This window comes from Pelodiscus sinensis, chromosome 14 (assembly GCF_052426305.1).
Source record: "Pelodiscus sinensis isolate ZL-2025 chromosome 14, ASM5242630v1, whole genome shotgun sequence".
Taxonomy (NCBI): domain Eukaryota; kingdom Metazoa; phylum Chordata; order Testudines; family Trionychidae; genus Pelodiscus; species Pelodiscus sinensis.
The window spans coordinates 19893310-19911050 of NC_143065.1; the positions used below are offsets into that span (position 1 = coordinate 19893310).

At 38.9% G+C, this 17741-nt stretch overlaps 1 protein-coding gene across 1 annotated transcript in view; it reads right to left on the bottom strand.

The window, feature by feature from the left end:
• The window catches only part of UNC13C (unc-13 homolog C), a 435134-nt gene extending 423003 nt beyond the window's left edge, over nt 1-12131 (bottom strand). Inside the window, exon 1 of the mRNA XM_075897272.2 lies at nt 8919-12131. Within this exon, the coding sequence (XP_075753387.2) occupies nt 8919-11874 (2956 nt within the window). The 5' untranslated portion in view covers nt 11875-12131. The remainder of the gene's footprint in view (nt 1-8918) is intronic.
• Between the last annotated feature and the right edge of the window lie 5610 nt (nt 12132-17741).

A 17741-nucleotide genomic window follows, 5' to 3' on the forward strand; every position in this document is an offset into this window, starting at 1 on the left:
TTTACCGGAAAACTCCTACAGTTTAGCCGTACCCTCACTGGATTGAAACAGGAGGTGTGGGCTCTGGAGTGTGAATGAGGGATTTAGGTGTGGGAAAGAGTGAGAGGAGCAAGCTCTGGGAAGGAATTTGGATGCAGGAGGATGTGGAGAAGGGGATGCTGGCTCAGGGAGAGGGCTCCAGACTGGGGAGTGCTGGACTCGGGTGGAGGGTTGGGGTTCTGAGCAAGCCACAGGCTTGCGAATATGAGGGTGCAGGAGTTTGGGTTGTAGGTGTGAAGGGCTCAGGGCAGACAGGTTCAGAGTATGATGGGCTCAGGACACAGATTTGCAGTGTGTGGATGGTTCAAGAGTGTTGTGGCAGAAGATTGAGGATGTGGGGGTGCAGGAGTTTGAGGATGTGAGAGGCTCAGGACAGTGGGTTCCAGTATATGATAGGCTCAGATTTGGAGTCGGGGTGGGGGGGTTCAGGAGTATTAGGATGCTGTGGCCAGATGTGGACTTGGCCCAATTGGGGGCTTGTTGGCCAGGCTTCATTTTTAAATAAAATATTATGTCATACACAAAAGGTTTCAGCATCGTCTTTATTTATGAGAAGGGCGGGTAATCTGTTTTGAGTCAGGGGACACTGGCCCACAGAAAAGTCAGTTGGGGCCACACAAGTGAGATACAAAAACACAACCCCTCAAACCTCACTAATATGGCCCCAACTGTACTTGTGGGTGCTGGGGCAGGGTGCCGGTGGGTACTAGGGCAAGGTACTTGTGGAGGTCTGGGTGGGGGGTAAGGGGACAGGGACTGATACTTGGGGATCCTGCAGCTGCACACCAAGGCCCAGGAAGTGCGTGGGCTGCTTCCCCATCTCCCAAACAGTGGTGTGGCACCTGAAACGCTGGTCCATTGCATGCCTGATGCCTTCCTGCGTGGGGGAAGGGGGAGTCCCACACCGCACTAGCCCCAACCGTTGGGCAGTGAACGCCTTGCTTCTCCACTCCCCACCGCAGCAAGCACTGCCCAAGCAGCTGGAGCTGGTGCACTGACTTTATAAGCCAGCCCGGGCAATCCCATTAAAATGGAGTTGTGATCCACACTGGGGTCCCAACTCACTCATTGAGAACTACTGCATAATCTGCTAAACACTGCTCACAGAGAACAACAACAGATATTCATAATCCAAGGTAGCTCGAGGAACAGCAATTAAAAATTGGCTCAGTCTGGTGGAGTTTCACCAGAGTCAGCACCAAATTGATATGTCAGTACCAAACTGCAGATAGTATTCCAGGAACTTAGTAGGTAGGGGAACTTTCAGAAATACAAAACCAACAACATATTCCAGGAGAAATTCAGCAGCTGTGAACAGAAGGCAAGCAATCTCAAAAGCAAACAAATGGGGAATTATAACTAGCATGGCTAGGTTAATAGCAAATCACTTCAGAACTACCTCAGGAAGATTAATTACAACAAATCCTAGAGTTAAAGTGAAAAGTAAAAAAGGCCACATAACAGCAGGAAAGGGCCCGTTGTAACAAACTTTGTGACTAACAGAAGAGAAAGGATAAGGAAAGTACCTGAACAAGAAACAGCCTGCCATATGCAACAGAGCTGTGGCCACGCCAGCAGTGGCAGGGTGAAAGAGCTGAGGTTGCCTAGAAGAAGCAGTAGCAGCCCCAAACTACTTGTTATTAATATTCGGGAGCCACTTTTCCAGTAATTTATGAGCAGCGAGACAGATGGTTGTCAGAAAGGGTAAAGTCATCTTCCTCCCAAGTGCATGGAATCTAACTAGCAGCTGTAGCTGTACATTCACCAGATACACACAAAAGAACTAACATCTATTTACTATTTTTTGTATGCTCCTGACCGGGCACTGTTTTGTTCTGCTCCTTACTACTATAGACCTCTATGATCTGATTCTTCTGTCATAGAATACTAAAGAGTCTCACTATTGTGCAGCTTCCATACAGATTTCTAGTACAAACAATGTCTACTCATATACAATATATTCTGCTCATACTTTGCAGACATGTTTATCCGGAAGTTAAGTTACTTAGTCTATAGACACTTTATTAAATCATATGTGATGTATTTTATTTGTCATGGTGTGAAGCATTTGTATATGTTATTATTACCCATCATATTCATTCCCGTTAATTACTTTTTCCTAAATAACACGCTAAGTGCAAAAAAGATGCAAACAACAAGATGGCACTGGTGGAAGTAAATCAATTGCCATCCTTGAATCAAATACTTCTCTGCACTCCAGCTTGTGTCCCATAGGTACCTCTATAAGCCAAGTCAAAAACTATGCACTGCTTGGTCAAAACAGTGCTCATTAGAAGCCATCAGAGATAATACATATAAGGAATAATTGGGAGCAACATGTGTGTGATGTGTTGAGTGAATGAGAGCTATGAGTTGGCAGAATGTCATCTTGCTAAAAGGAATGTTTTAAAGGCACTGTTCAGCATGTCTGCCTGAGAGGGGGTGCACATAAAATCAATCTGACTGCTGAACAAGCTATATGGAAGTGATGTATCCATGGTATCATGTAAGACATTAAAATATTCTTTTCTCAATTTTCACATGGACAGAGATGAAGTTCTTCATATTGCAATACAAGGACTTCTACACAGATGTAGTATCTGTAAAAGCATATTTATGAAATAAGAGATAGCAGAAACCTTGCTGTTCCTTCCACTATTTTCACTGGTTTTATAGCAAGTTTTTAGCATTTTTGGAGTTTGGTTATTTTTAATAATAAAAGGTTATGCCAGCCAATCCGCCTATTGAAGTTCCCAATCAGCACTTCCAGAATCAACACTACCTTAAGGTCTCTGGAGAAGCATTAATCCCTCCTCCTTCTGCTACACGAGCCAAGAAAAGCAGTGAGTTATGGTTGTAGAATAGGATAAAATACGATTGCCAAAATCAGCGAGTAAGGGATAAAGCATATTACATTGAATTAATATATACTTCTCTTACCCCCTCCAGGGAATTTAGGCTTCTCATATGAAAGATTAGCAAACTGGAAGACTTCAACTGTAGAGTCATTATAAAGAATAAATGCAGCATTCATTGGCCTGCAGGTGAAAGCTAGATCATTTCAGAAAGAGCATTTCCTCTGTATTCCACCCTTTGACAACACATCTACTTCCACATTAGCTTCTAGGAGGAAGTGGGATGGAAAAGAAACCCCACAAATGCTAGTAAGCATTTATGCAGCACTTTACAATTTTAGTGACCTATAAAATGCTAAATAGTTAATCCTAGTACCCTCATTTTACAGAATGGGGAAAAGGAGACTCAGATAGGCAAGACCAACATTTTCAAGTTGTCTTTGATCCTCCATACCCTAATTTTTAGATGCCCAACCTTAGATATCTAATTTTTCAAAATGCTGAAGACAGAGCTCACTTTATACTTTATGGCAACTTGAGGATCTCAACAACTGTGGAAAATGGTTCCCAAACTGAGAAGTCACTTTGAAAAATATGGACCAAAGTGATTAGCTGAGGCAACACAGCGGTAACTGACAGAGGCAGGAATACAATTCTGAAGTTTCTGGCTCCTGGTCACATCCTCTAAACACTACAGCATGGTGCCAGGAAAGAGTGGAAATAAGAGGTTTCATACTTGTAATTCTCACTTTTATCTATTTTAACAAGTTTTTCAAAACTATTACACAGTTTGGAACAGAGATGAGCATGCACCAGAAAATGAAGGGTGAAATCCTGTTCCTAGGAAAGGCACTGGTAACTTTGCCAATTGACTTCATTAGAGTCAGGATTTCAACCTAGATCAGGACCCTCTCCCTAAATATGGAAAGATCAATTCTACATTCAAGATACATGACTTGGATCAAGCCCTAGTTTGAACATGAAACCAACCTTCAAGGGTTGTTTTCACTTTTGCCCAGACAACATCAGTACAGTCTCCTCTTCATGTTCCTTCTGCTGTTCTTTTAAGAATGTGTAACATGCGGACTATTTTCTACATACTATAGAGCTGATCAAGTAGGGAAGAGAAAATGGTTATTTATTAAATCGTATTAAAAAATAAAAATTCTCATCTAGAAATCTCTTCCTCTCTCCATTTTGCAAAACAAACTATGCACCTTCTAATGTGCATAAGACAAAATTTAAGACAGGGAAAATTTTAGAAGATTCTAATTCTACTCAAAAAGTGTAAATGGTATTAGGATTATTAAGTTATAAAGAAATGTTTACACTTTTTAGATATTTACATTTCTCTACAAAGAGACTGAAAATTGTCCCAGCAAGGGTTCCTGAACCAAAATGTGGTCACCAGCAAGAAACCACAAAGCCACATGGCCAATGGAGAACTTTCTCAGAATGAAACCAGAAACTGCACCATCAGTATCAATACCTGCAATAATGGAATGGCCCATCCAGGGAATGCAAACCAAAAGAATGACTAGGTTTCCAGACAGAGATCCCTCAGCACTACTTAGGGGAGAAGACCCCAACTATGCTGCCTCTTGTCCTCTAGAGCCATGGTATCCAACACACTAGTCACTAGTCATATAGCTAGTTGGCTGGTTGAGTGTGGCTAGTTCATGATAACAGTAGCCACCATAGTGGCTACTGTTTCAGAAATGGTTGGACACCATGGCTATAGCAAGACATTGCCCAGTATTGGATCTGGAAAAGGGACCATCTGCTAGTTTCCCACATTGTGTTTGTAGTTCTCACAGGAGTTCTGCAAAAACAAGTTATCTGATGAATACACTAAAGAGCTATAAAGTCTATAATCTTTATTCAAGTTTTCCTGAGTAAGGACCTAGGGTTTGGACCTTGGAGCACACAGAAACATTCTTCTATCAAAGGGCCTAAATTTTTAACTCCAATATGTGCAGAAGATCCAGTGAAAACAATGAAAATTCGGGCAATAGGCTATCTACAGAACTGGGCACAAAGTAGCACTCAGAAGGCTGTGTAAATGAAGCCAGAGCATCAAACAGAAAATTCTACTAAATCTAGAACTGATTCGTAATATTGGGCTTTTTTCAATAGGTCACAGAAAGAAAAGAGGAGAGACAATCTACGCTATGAATTGTTTACCACTTTATATTTTTCCAGTCACTGAAATATTTCAATATTCATGTGTGGCTCTTTATTTTCATAGTGGGTTAAACATTCTCTGTATACTTCTACTAGTTCAGGTAATTTGATTTTCACACCAAGAAATAGCTATGTGGATCTCTTTTATCCTGAAGTCATTACATTAAAATTATGCAGTATTATTCATTTCTAAAATACAGTGATCTAAGGAAAATGATTAAATATTTTGGAACTAAGAACAGAAACTGCCTTTTATCTTGATGATAAAATATTAATTTGTGCTCATTTCCACAGAAGAGCAGAGTGCAATTTATAAATATGTCCTTGAAACTGACATTCATACTCAGGTGTTCTTTAAGCTCTGGTAAACATATTTTAAATGTTTCTATAGAAAGGCCACAGAACTTTGCAAGAATACTTATTTTTTAAACCCTTTAAATTTTAAAGTAGTTAAAATGCCAATAATTAGCTGAATACTGTAATTATTATATAGACTGGAGTGAACAAATTTGGTTGATTTAAGCTCATGTTATAAATATGCAAATTATTATAAAATTTAGATAATTGAATGGATGTTGCTAAACAGGACATGCTGTTTTGCAGTTTAATGGAGACAAATCTCTTCTACATTTTATATTACCATGTGTACGGTTAACATGAAAACAAGTATCAACCCAGTGCAACACTGGGATTATTAGATTATGCTTAGTATTTCACTAGATCCTTTACCTCATGCCTAGTGCCCCCTGCTCTGTCCCTCCCTACCATCCCCTACACAGTCCCCAACATTGTAGATGTATTGCTCTGTGGCTGGAGGTGGTGTTCCAAAACTTTCCTTAACAACATCTGAGGAACTGTCCCAGATGGTGATTTGCCACCTAAAAAGAATGGCTCAGATTTGGGAATCTCCCTCACATCCTCAGCCGTGAAGACCGATGCAAAGAATTAATGTAATCTCTCCACAATTGCCTTATAGCCCTTAAATGCTCCTTTGAATATTGACCATCCAGTGGTGACATTGGTTGTTTAGCAGGCTTCCTGCTTCTGATGTACTTTTAAAACTGCCATTATTTTTTGAGTCTTTCACTAGCTATTCTTTACATTTTTTTTTTTGGACCTTCAATAATTATACTTTTAAACTTCATTTGCAAGGAGCATGAACCTGAGCCATTCTTTTTACGTGACAAATCTGAGGATTGCAGGTTTTGCAACTAATTACTAAATTCAACAGTAATAAGTCACCAGGACCAGATGGTATTCACCCAACAGTTCTGAAGGAACTCAAATATGAAATTGCAGAGCTAGTAACTTTAAGCACTAACCTATCATTTAAACCAGCTTCTGAACCAAATGACTGGAGGATTGCTAATATAATGTCAGTTTTTAAGAAAGGCTCCAGGGGTAATTCTGACAATTACAGGCAAGTAAATCTGACTTCAGTACCAAGACAACTGATTGAAACTTTAGTAAAAAACAATATTATCCAATGTATAGATTAACATAATTTGTTGGGAGATGAATAAACATGGTTTTTGTAAATAAAAATCATACCTCACCAATCTAACAACATTCTTTGGGGTAGAGATCTCAATAAGCATGTGAACAAGAGAGATCCATTGGATATAGTGTACTTTGATTTTTTGAACGCCTTTGACAAGGTCCCTCACAGAAGGCTCTTAAGCAAAGTAAGCTGTCATGGGATACAAGGGAAGGTTCTCTCATGCATTCATAACTGGTTAAGAGAGAGGAAACAAAGGATTGCAATAAAAGTTTGGTTTTCAGAATGGAGAGAGGAAAATAGTGATGTCCCAGTCCTATTTAATATATTCATAAATGATCTGGAAAAAGCGGTAAACAGTGAGGTAGCAAAATTTGCAGATGATACCAAGCTACTCATGATAGTTATGTCACAAGCAGACTGTGAAGAGCTACGAACGGATCTTACAAAACTGGGTGACTGGGCAACAAAATGGCAAATTAAATTTAAGGTTCATAAATGCAAAGTAATGCACATTGGATTTATATCCCAACTATAGATATTAAATTATAGTGTCTAAATTAGCTGTTACCACCCAGAAAAGAGATCTTGGAGTAACTGTGGATAGTTCTCTGAAAATATCCACTCAATGTGCAGCAGCAGTCAAAAACGTGAACAGAATGCTGGGAATTGTTATGAAAGGGATTGATAATAACATGGAAAATATCATATTATCACTATATAAATCCATGGTAAACCCACCTTTTGAATACTTAATACAGATATGTTCACCCCATCTCAAAAAGGATATTGGAATCATAAGAAGTTCAGAAAAAAGCAACAAAAATCATTAGGGGTATGGAACATCTGTCCTGAGGAGAGATTAATAAGACTAGGATTTTTCATCTTGAAAAAGGGACAACTAAAAGGAGAATATGATAGAAGTCTATAAAATCATGACAAATGTGGAGAAAGTAAAAAAGGAAGTATTATTTACTCCTTTCCATAACACAAGAACAAGAGGTCACCCAATGAAATGTGGCTGTACAACATACTTTCAATCTGGCTATGCATTTAATATAAAAGTGATTTTCAAAGTACAAAAGGAACTTCATATCATTCAAAATTTCTGAGGCACTAATTACTACAAAATAAATGTATTTAGCTGAAGATACTTTCACTTGAAAGATGAAGAATTGTATCCGATTCTATTTTTTCATGGCAAACTAAGCAAAGATTCAGTCAAGGTGACAATTACCATCTGCTACTCCTGGTAGTTATGTAGTCCTAATTAATTGCAACTGTTTTAGTATATGATAGATTCAAAATGCAAAATATTAAGAATGGCCTCTCTTGTGTGGATCACTTCAGGTACTATCATCGTACATACATTGAAAGAATATCTGATTATGGAGCCATTAATAAGGAAAACAAAGGTAGTGGACCAAATTGTGTCCATTTGTACAATTCCTTTGACTTAAGTATGATACAAGCCCCTATCACATACACTTTCCTAGGGATGTAAAAATGGCTTAACTGGTTAACCATTTTAACTTAGGGCCTGCTCCCTGACCCACCACCTGGCCTACGGACCCCTTTGTTGCCAGGGCTGCTACAGCCCAGTGGCGACTAGTGGGCCAGTTAACTGGTTAACAGGTAAGCATACCAACAAGCTTCATGCTTGCCATGATGCTTACCGGTTACCTATTTAACATCCCTCCTTTTTTCCTTTTTTATTTATAATATCAGGACTAACATCAATAGGCTTGCATTTGCTTAACCAAAGACAGAATTAAGACCAATAATTTAGATACAGGGTAGAGTATATCTCTGTGTATCAGACAAACATAAAACCAATTATCTATATGAAAGCTGGTTGGAAAAATACTTTCATATTTAGAACACTTTGGGTTATCCCTAGTAATTCCATTGATAAAGTTCTGTGAAAATGTATTACTTAAAAACAGACTTTATAGTCAACTTAATTCAGAGTTTTACTAATTAAACAATGCTGAATTTTCAACCACTATTTATTTACAATAAAAAATGTAAATTTCTTTTAAAACATCTATTTGGCATATTAAAGCCAACAAAAAGTATTCAACTGATTCTTCCAGAATACAGTCTCAGAGTGAAATTCTGGCCTGACTGAAGTACATAGCAAGGATTCAGTAGGGCCAGGATTTCTTCTCAAGACAGCAAATATGAATTTCATTTAAGAGTCTAATTAATGTTCCTCCTAAAAATCAATGGGCATTCCCTCACTTATTCAAAGGAAGCAGGATTGGGCCCTACATAGAAAATAAGGATAATCTTTAATTATGATAGCAAAGTTTGTTTACCAAACAATATTTAATTAGTACCTCCAGCAAGGATCTTCTCTTCCAACTCACTCATTTGCTTCTTGTAGGCTTTTAAAGCAGCTTCTTTAAATGATGGGCGTATTCTCTTTTTCTTTGTTATTTCAATAGGCATCACTGGGATATTTTGATTTTCATCTTCCCTGACTTCTGTTTCAGCAGCTATATCATCGATGGGTTCCAACACATCTTCACTAGCCAGGTTGTCAAACTGCCCACCATAATCATCTTCTTGTATGGTTTCATATGCAGTTTCATAGGAGAACTGTTCAAGTTCATACTCCTGAACCTGTTCATCAGTTTCATTAGTGTTAGTTCTATTTTCTAGTTTAGCAAGCACTTGTTCCATTACTTCTACATAATCCGTTTCATTCTCACCACCTGGCTCACTTAAATCATCCTCATCCTCAGCTTTGTAATAACAAGGCTCTGTGTAAACATCAGAATCTAGGGTTGTGCTTGATTCGTTAGCAGTAGACTGGGATAAAGTCCTAAATCGCCCCATAAAAGATGACCCACTGTCATCATAGCCACTTAAACTTTGTGTGCTTTTGTTCCAGACCACTTCCAAGGCTGATTTAGCACGCTGGAGTGTAGATCCAAATTTAGGAAAGCTGAACGTCTTGTCAGAAAGGTCTATGCTCAGTCGACTGTGCCATGATTTAGGAGGTGCTTCCTCTGATTCATCACTTGGTAGCTCACTCTGACTGTGATACATCAAGGGCAGTCTGTTTTGATTTTGATAAAGGGAATTAGAATTTGTTTCCTGATATTCATCATATTGGCTGATCCACTGACTTTGTGCTTCACTGTCGAGGCCAGGACAGGATGGAGAATTACCATCCAAGGTAAAATCATAACTTTCAGTGTCATATTGAAGATCAGAATTTTGGCACTTTCCAAAATCATTCTGTTGGTCAGAAGGGCTGCTCACATCATAAGCAAAAGCTTCTTGTGTGGATGAATCTTGGCCCAAGTCTGTGCCTTGGTCCAAATGACTCCAGTCTTTCCATGGTGAAAGATCATCATGTGAGGAGAGTTGAGAATCGCTATAATGGCTTCTGTCTCCAGATACACACACTATTCCATTGCTTACACCACTGTCAATTGTTTCAGTGTTTTCAGCTTCATTCTGCTCTGGATAAGGCTGCATATCTTGATTAAAGGTTGGATCTTGGGCACTACCATACCAGTTATACGTTTCATCTTGCCTTCTCTGCCAAAGCTCTCTATCTGAGGAAGACAATAGCGAGCTGCCATTAGTCCTACTAAAATACTGATTCTCAGAAAAGTCCTCAGAGTAAGACAGACACAATTTTGAAAAATCCGACTCCGAACGACTAAGTTTGGGAGTTGTAAAGTCATTCTGTGAATGCCACACAGGTGGCATATCTGAATAGTAGATCTTTGATTGCTTATCCACATTGTCAAATTCTGGTGACTGTTCACCATAATTTGTTTTATTTGTAAAGGTTCTTCCGTCAGCAGTCCTACCAGGGATTTTGGTATTTGAAGACTCCCCACTTCCCTTTGTGGTGCTCGCTTTTATCTGAAATGCTGACTTTGATATCTTTGCATAACTATTCCTATTTATATCAGATTCCAGCTCTTTATCACTGTCATCAGGTGATACCCAGTCATGTTTTTTAGTTTTGGGCTCTGGTTTCATATCCATACTTTCATATGTCTGAGAGGAAGGCAGTCCTCTCTCTTTTCTCTCTCTCACATCATGGGAAAGAATATCTGTAGAAATTCCAACGCCAGTTCCTTTAAGTTTATAGGATTTTTTTAAAATTAAATCTCTCTGTTGTGCTGTTTCAAAGTATACAAGTATGGGTCTAGGCTTTGCATTGGGACAGTCTCTTTGTTGCCCTAATCTATGGGCAAATTCAATTTTAATTGTGTTTTGTGCCTCCGAGAACCCCATTCTGTCTGTTAAAATTCTGTAAACCACTTTTTCAATATTTTCAAATCTGTCTTCAGGTACATTTAAAAATCTAAGACTTGCTTTGTTTCCTGGGTGACCTATTTGTTTAATGTAATCATGTATGTCTCGAGTTTCCCTTCGGGACTGTACAAATCCAGTTCGCAACTGTTCAATTTCACTTTGTACAACTTCTACACTACTAGAGATTTCATCAATGGATTGCTTCAGAGCATTGACATGTCCCCTTAATTCAGAAAGTTCTGTTTCAATTTGACTGATTCCTTGAAGTTCTTTAAAGATCATTTCCATAACATCGTGTGTTTGACTAATACACCCAGTTGAACTAAAGCTGGGTTCAATAGCATTGGATTTCTGGTGACGGCCAGTTCTGTCTAATGACTTGCTTCTTAGGCCCCATGTTTTCTTCCATGTACTTAGCTCTGAGTCTGATGAGACACACTCTTGGCTCTTTTTCCATTTCCGTAGTTTTCGTAAAGCTCCCAGCTTTAACGTATGCAGAGTACGTTCACCATCTGAGCTCCCATCAGATGGAGCAAGGCTGCTCAAACTCTTTCTGTTGCGTCTCACAGGCATTGTATGTGATAAATACTCCTTTTTCCTGATGCTACCTTTTACTTCACTTAATGATTCAGAATATGAACTATCGTTTGAAGAGATATCTTGAAACAGATCCTCATTATTGTTTGTTACAAAAATACTCTTTTGTAGTCCATTGGCAATAGCAACTCTGTAACTGAAGGTTGGGGAAAGTGAGAATTCTTTATTGAGTTCCTCTTCTTCAGTTGATAAGTTGCGAGCAGATGGACACTTTGCAATCTTTTTAACGGTGCTTTTCAAAGTATTTGAAAACTTTGGATTCTTTGTCTGTCCAACCTGGGTTAAGTCTTGTTCCTTTTTGCTCTGACAACTCTCTTTCTTTTTTGTACTATTTCCCAATTTCTTTGTAAACATTCCTTTGTAAATCTTATCTATGTAAGATGAGATCAGGCTCTTTAAAAGGGCAGAAACCATGGAGAGCAATTTATATTAACCTTTCCCCACAAAAAATGCAATTTTGAATCCAGATAAATATTTGTATCTCCAACAGAATCATTAGTGAGTGTGCATTTTATCAGCCGGGACTGTAGACAGGCAGGTGTGCTTGACATATAAAACTACCAATATCTTAGTGGTATATGACAGCAGAAAGCACACAAGTTCAATAGAAACCAAATCCTGAAGGAGGCCTGAATGTGCTGTAAAATCCCGATCTGTTCCCCATGGCTTCTTGCAGTGTCTAAAAAAGAGGAAATAGTGTCACTATGGCTTTTGAAACAAAATCCACCATTTCATCCATTACATGTCAACACTATATATTTTTGAAATTCATGTGACAATTGGCAATAAGAGAAACCAGCTGAACTGTGTCCATTTTAGAATACAATCAAACATAATATATTTAATTGTAATGCCACCAATGTCATATTAAACAGCAGTCTTGCTGTGTGGATCCATAAATTTGTAATGATAATTTTTAAATGGTAGGTTCAAGATTATTAAATGCTACCTTCACTGCTATATTTCTCAAACTAAGAATCTTGCAATACTTTAAGCAAGCTGCTTCATCCATAGCATTGACCTGGTATGATTTTAGTTGGTCTGATTAGTTTTCATTTTCAGAAGTACAGTAAGACACCTGGGGGAAACAATGTGCTGATATAAATATTCTAGAAAGCATAGAATATACATTAGAATGTTGAACTGTAGGTGATTAAAAATGTATTTCAAACTCTTATTTATTGTAGAATAAATGCTCATTCAAATTAGATAATCTTTTTGACATCAGGGACTGGCTTGCTGCCTTACTAAACTTCATCAGGGAGATCTCAGGGACTGGCACCTGTCCATGAACTCATCATTAAAAAACACTGAGATATGGCATGCATTAACATTTGTATCATATCTAGATCTATATCCCTATCTGTTTGAGGTCTCAGAACTTTGGCTATTAAAATGCCTGAGCCAACACCAATTGTGGTCAGTGGAACCTTGCCAGTAACTTCCTTGGGAGATGGATCAGGAAGCGACTGTCTAGGAAGGAGCATGGCGGAACGGGATCTAGGGGTCATAGTGGACCACAAGTTGAATATGAGTCAACAGTGTGATGCTGTTGCAAAAAAAGCAAATATGATTCTAGGTTGTATCAACAGGTGTGTTGTAAGCAAAACTCGTGAAGTCATTCTGCCGCTCTACTCTGCACTAGTTAGGCCTCAGCTGGAGTACTGTGTCCAGTTCTGGGCGCCACATTTCAAGAAAGATGTGGAGAAATTGGAAAGGGTACAGAGAAGAGCGACAAGAATGATTAAAGGTCTAGAGAACATGACCTACGAAGCCAGGCTTCATGAACTGGGCTTGTTTAGTTTGGAAAAAAGAAGATTAAGGGAGGTGGTGGAATCTCCCTCTCTGGAGATATTTAAGAACATGTTAGATAGACATCTGTCAGGGATGGTGTAGACGGAGCTTGGTCCTGCCTTGAGGGCGGGGGGCTGGACTCGATGACCTCTCGAGGTCCCTTCCAGTCCTATTATTCTATGATTCTAGGACTTCAGTGCAATTACAAACAGCAAAATGCTTGTTTTTATGCAATTTTATTTTAGGTTTTAAAATATAACGTGTCACCCCCAAGTGTCATACAATCTTTCTTTAAGGGTTCAGTGTTTACTTTAGGAGACTAAATTCACTTTATCAAATTGCAGATGCCTGATCAGGAGAAGCTCCATTGGAAAAGAATGGAATGATACCACCGCAAATGACTTCTTAGCTTGAATTAGGCTTGGTTAGAAAAATCTTTAATCAATAAGCTGAAGAAACATTAATCAAGTGACAGTTGTTGCCTACCCAGGTTGAACCTCTCTAGTCCAGCACTCTTTGGTCTGGCAACATCAGTGATCCAGCTGACATTAGTTACCTGTATATCCACTTAGCCAAATTTTCTGTGGTTCCATAAAGGTTGTTTACAGCCACCAGTCCTGGCTCTTCATTTTCTGTGCTGTTATTTAGCTCTAATTTACCCTTAAATGTCTTATAAGAACCCAGTAAAGCAGTGAAGTGTTAGTAATGCTGTTAGACAACGCTGACCTCTGATGGTCCGGTAAATTCTCTGGTTCAGCACCAGTGAGGTCCCGAGGGTATTGGACTAGATAGGTTCAACCTATACTTTCCATAAGGCAAAGGCCTTGCCTATGCCAATTAGTCACAAAGCTTAATATAGGCCAATGCAGAGATACTCTGCTCCTCAGGGTGCAATGGCAGGTATTTTAATTGGGGAGCCAGAATGCCACTGCGAACTCCTACATTTGCAGAAGCAGGGTACCCATTGCTATACCCCTTTGGAAGATGTCAAAGCAGCACAGCAGTCTTTCCAGCCCTCCACCAGCAGCAGCGGCCTGCCTGCTGCTCTGTTTCTAGCAGAGCAGAATAGAAGCATTCCAATTATTTGCTTTTTGTTCATTCCCTAAATGGAACAGCTCACTTCTGTCTGCTACTTCCTGGAACTTTGAAAGGGGAGGGGCGCTTGCTTGCAAGGCAGCAGAGATCACAAAACACGGAAAACAACCATGAGGGCAGGCATCGTGGGATACTGGTAGAAGCTAGTTTTCTCAACAAAACAAACAGTAGAGTCCACAGTGGCTCTTTGTTGACAATAAAAGAAGGGGAAAAGACAAAAGTCTCTCACAGGGAACTTTTTTGGTTGCCTAAACTGGGTGTTTTTCCTGACAAAAGTCACATTATAATGCAAACACTCTCTTACTCAGTACCACTGGATCAGGGTACTTTAATGTCAAAGTCCTGGCACTGTCTCCTCCACACCTGCAGTGGGGTATCAAACCTCCAAAGGGAAATAGGAATGGAAAAGCTCTGGAGTACCCTTGAGAGCAGGGGTACAATTCTGCTTGACCCAGAAATAAATCACATAAGGGATAAGGGTGAAATCTCTTTATCCCTCTCCAATACTACTATACATGCATATAAGGGCCAACCAGAATCTTCTCTTTCAAGATGTAGTTTACCTTCAAACTAGGATTGGCGTTTTTAAGGGAGGATATTCTTTCATTGGATCCAAAGCTTCAGAAGACACTGGACTAAACATATCTGGTGTAAATAGGTAAAATTCATTAACATCAATGTAAATCGCAACTGCTAATTCCAGGGTTCTTCTTGGTACTCTTTTAGAATAGTTTTAACTGTCTGTCCTATTAACAGATCATATAATATTGGCAAATTGGGCACGTTGCATTGATGGTGCGTATTTTTGTTGTTAAACAGCTACTGTGTAGTATTATGGTAGTTACAAACCTCCCCCCCCCCCCCCAACTTCATAACTGAAATGTGCCTAAAAGAAAAATCACACAGAACTCTTGCTACATGCACCATATCTTTGAATTTACAAATATTAAGCTTCTTTCCCCAAAACACCTAGGGCACACCTATGCTGCAGGGCAAAAATCAAATTAAGATATGTAACTTCAGCTATGTCAATTGCTTAGCTAAAGTTGAAATAGTTTAATTCGGCTTTTGGCACTGTCTACCTAACAGGAAGTCGAAGGAAGAACACTCTTCCTTCGACTTCTCTTACTCCTCATGAAATGAGGGTTACAGGAGTCAGAGTAAGAAGTCCTCCAGCTTGACATTATTTCAAAATAATGGCTTGCTGTTCAGATGCACATTGTTATTTTGAAATAACTTCAGTTATTCCAAAATAACACTGCTATGTAGACATGCACTAAAAGTTAGTGGGAATATTCATATGAGTAAAGTTACCCATGCAAGCATGTTAGAAGAAGCAGGCCAACAGCACTATACTTAGCCAACTATTCAATTTTGGTTTTCAAAAAGTTATCATTTCTTAGTTTATACCCAGTAATTTATAGGTGGTAAACTGAAATCCATTCATGTGCCTTTGGGACACTGATTGACAGCTTTATGAGATAATATAAAATTGCAGAGGAAGAACAACACACTTTGTTTGCAGAGGAAGTAGAACTACTTTCAGAAGTGCCATCAAAGAGGATTCAGGAGAGAATTTTCATTCTGTTCCAGTTGGTGGATTGGGAATTGCTACAGGACTTCAAAAGTGTTGCTCTTACTCTAGTTGGGTTTATATGGGTAAAAATGCTGAAAACACATAGAACTGATAGAGTTCAGTGTTTGTAGTTCTATTATTTATATGCCTAATTTGGCAAGCCTGATTTACCTGAGTAAGGGCATTGAAGCCAACAGTAGTACATGCCTGAATAACACTTGGTAGGCTTGGAGTCATATTTTGTAGATAAAAGAATAAGTAATATTCATATACATACATGGGTTGGGTTAGCCCTGCAATGATTCTTGAAAATGAGATGAAATAGCAATTTTTGCTCAAGTCTGTATTCCCTCTGAATGCACAGCTTCATTAAGTCATCTTTTTAATGTGCAGCAGCAGTCAAAAAATGATTAAGGACCAAACCCTCCCCTAGTTAGTGTAGTGAGAGGGAGCAGAAATGCTGTTTAGTTCCTTCTCCAGGCCAGGCCAGGATTTTAACAAGCAGACTCAGATCTCATGCTGGGGAAGTACTGCCCAGCTTTTCTGATTTTAGCATGCACATTTGGCTGGTTGGAAAGCTAGGCAATCATTCGAGCTCTCAGATCTTTAGAGCCCCGTGTGCACGTAGCACTGTACCTGGATTCTCCTATGCCCAACAGAAGCTTCCTCTCCGATTTTGCTCAGCAGAAGGACAGGATGTATCCACAAGCCTAAGGTTTTATTCTGTCTGATTTTAGGCCAGCTTCACTACAAATGAGATAAAGACCAATATGGGAAATGTCACCATGGAAATTAATATACAAGTGTATGGAACCTTTGGACATGTCTACCCTGCAGAGTTATTTTGAAATAACTGTGATTATTAGTTATTATTTTGAAATAACTTATTTCTAAATAACCTGGTAGTGTAGACATAGCCTTAGGGTACATCTACACAGCAGCGTTATTTCGGAATAACTAATGTTATTCCAAAATAACATAGTGCATGTCTACACTAAAGCATTTATTTTGAAATAATGTTAAGCTGGAGGACTTCTTACTCTGATTCATGGTAACTCTTATTTCACGAGCAGTAAGAGAAGTCGAAGGAAGAGTGTTCTTCCTTCGATTTCCTGTTGTATAAATAGCTTAATTCAGCTTTTAGTGCTGTTTCAATTTAAGCTATGTAATTGACATAGCTGAATTTGCGTAGCTTAATTTGACTTTTGCCTGGCTGTCCAGACCTATCCTTAGAGATTAACCAAAACAAGCTTTCGTGGGCAAAACCCATGAAAACTGATGGGACACTTTCATCCGAAATATTGTCTTATGTTTAAGTTACCCTGTCTTAAAAACACACACAGAGAAGAATTTGCTTAGGTTCAGAAAAGAGCTACAAGTGTAGGGCAACTTGATTTACTACTATAGTCACGTATCCTATAAATGAGAGCCATTTGGTCTAAAAGAAAAGAAGTAAGAGGACAGCTGACAGAAATATAAAATATTCAGTGGTGTATAGAAGCTCCTATTCCATTATACAAGAATAGGAGTCCATACATTTTAAACTGGTATAAGAATATACTCTTTGCATAAAGGTAACACTTCTGAAACACATTGCCACAGAATAATACTCAAATAAAGGAGTAAGACCCTTATGTGAACAATAGCTCCTGCAGTCAGGGTAAAATTAGCTAGTAGGATGATCAGTCCTCAGACTTCGGGGCTGAAGTTGATCACCATCTGGGGTTAGGAAGACATTTTCTCTAGATACAAAGAACACTGCAGAATTGGGTGCACTTTCCTTTTTCCCTTTTGCCTTCATCTGAAGTTTTCAGCA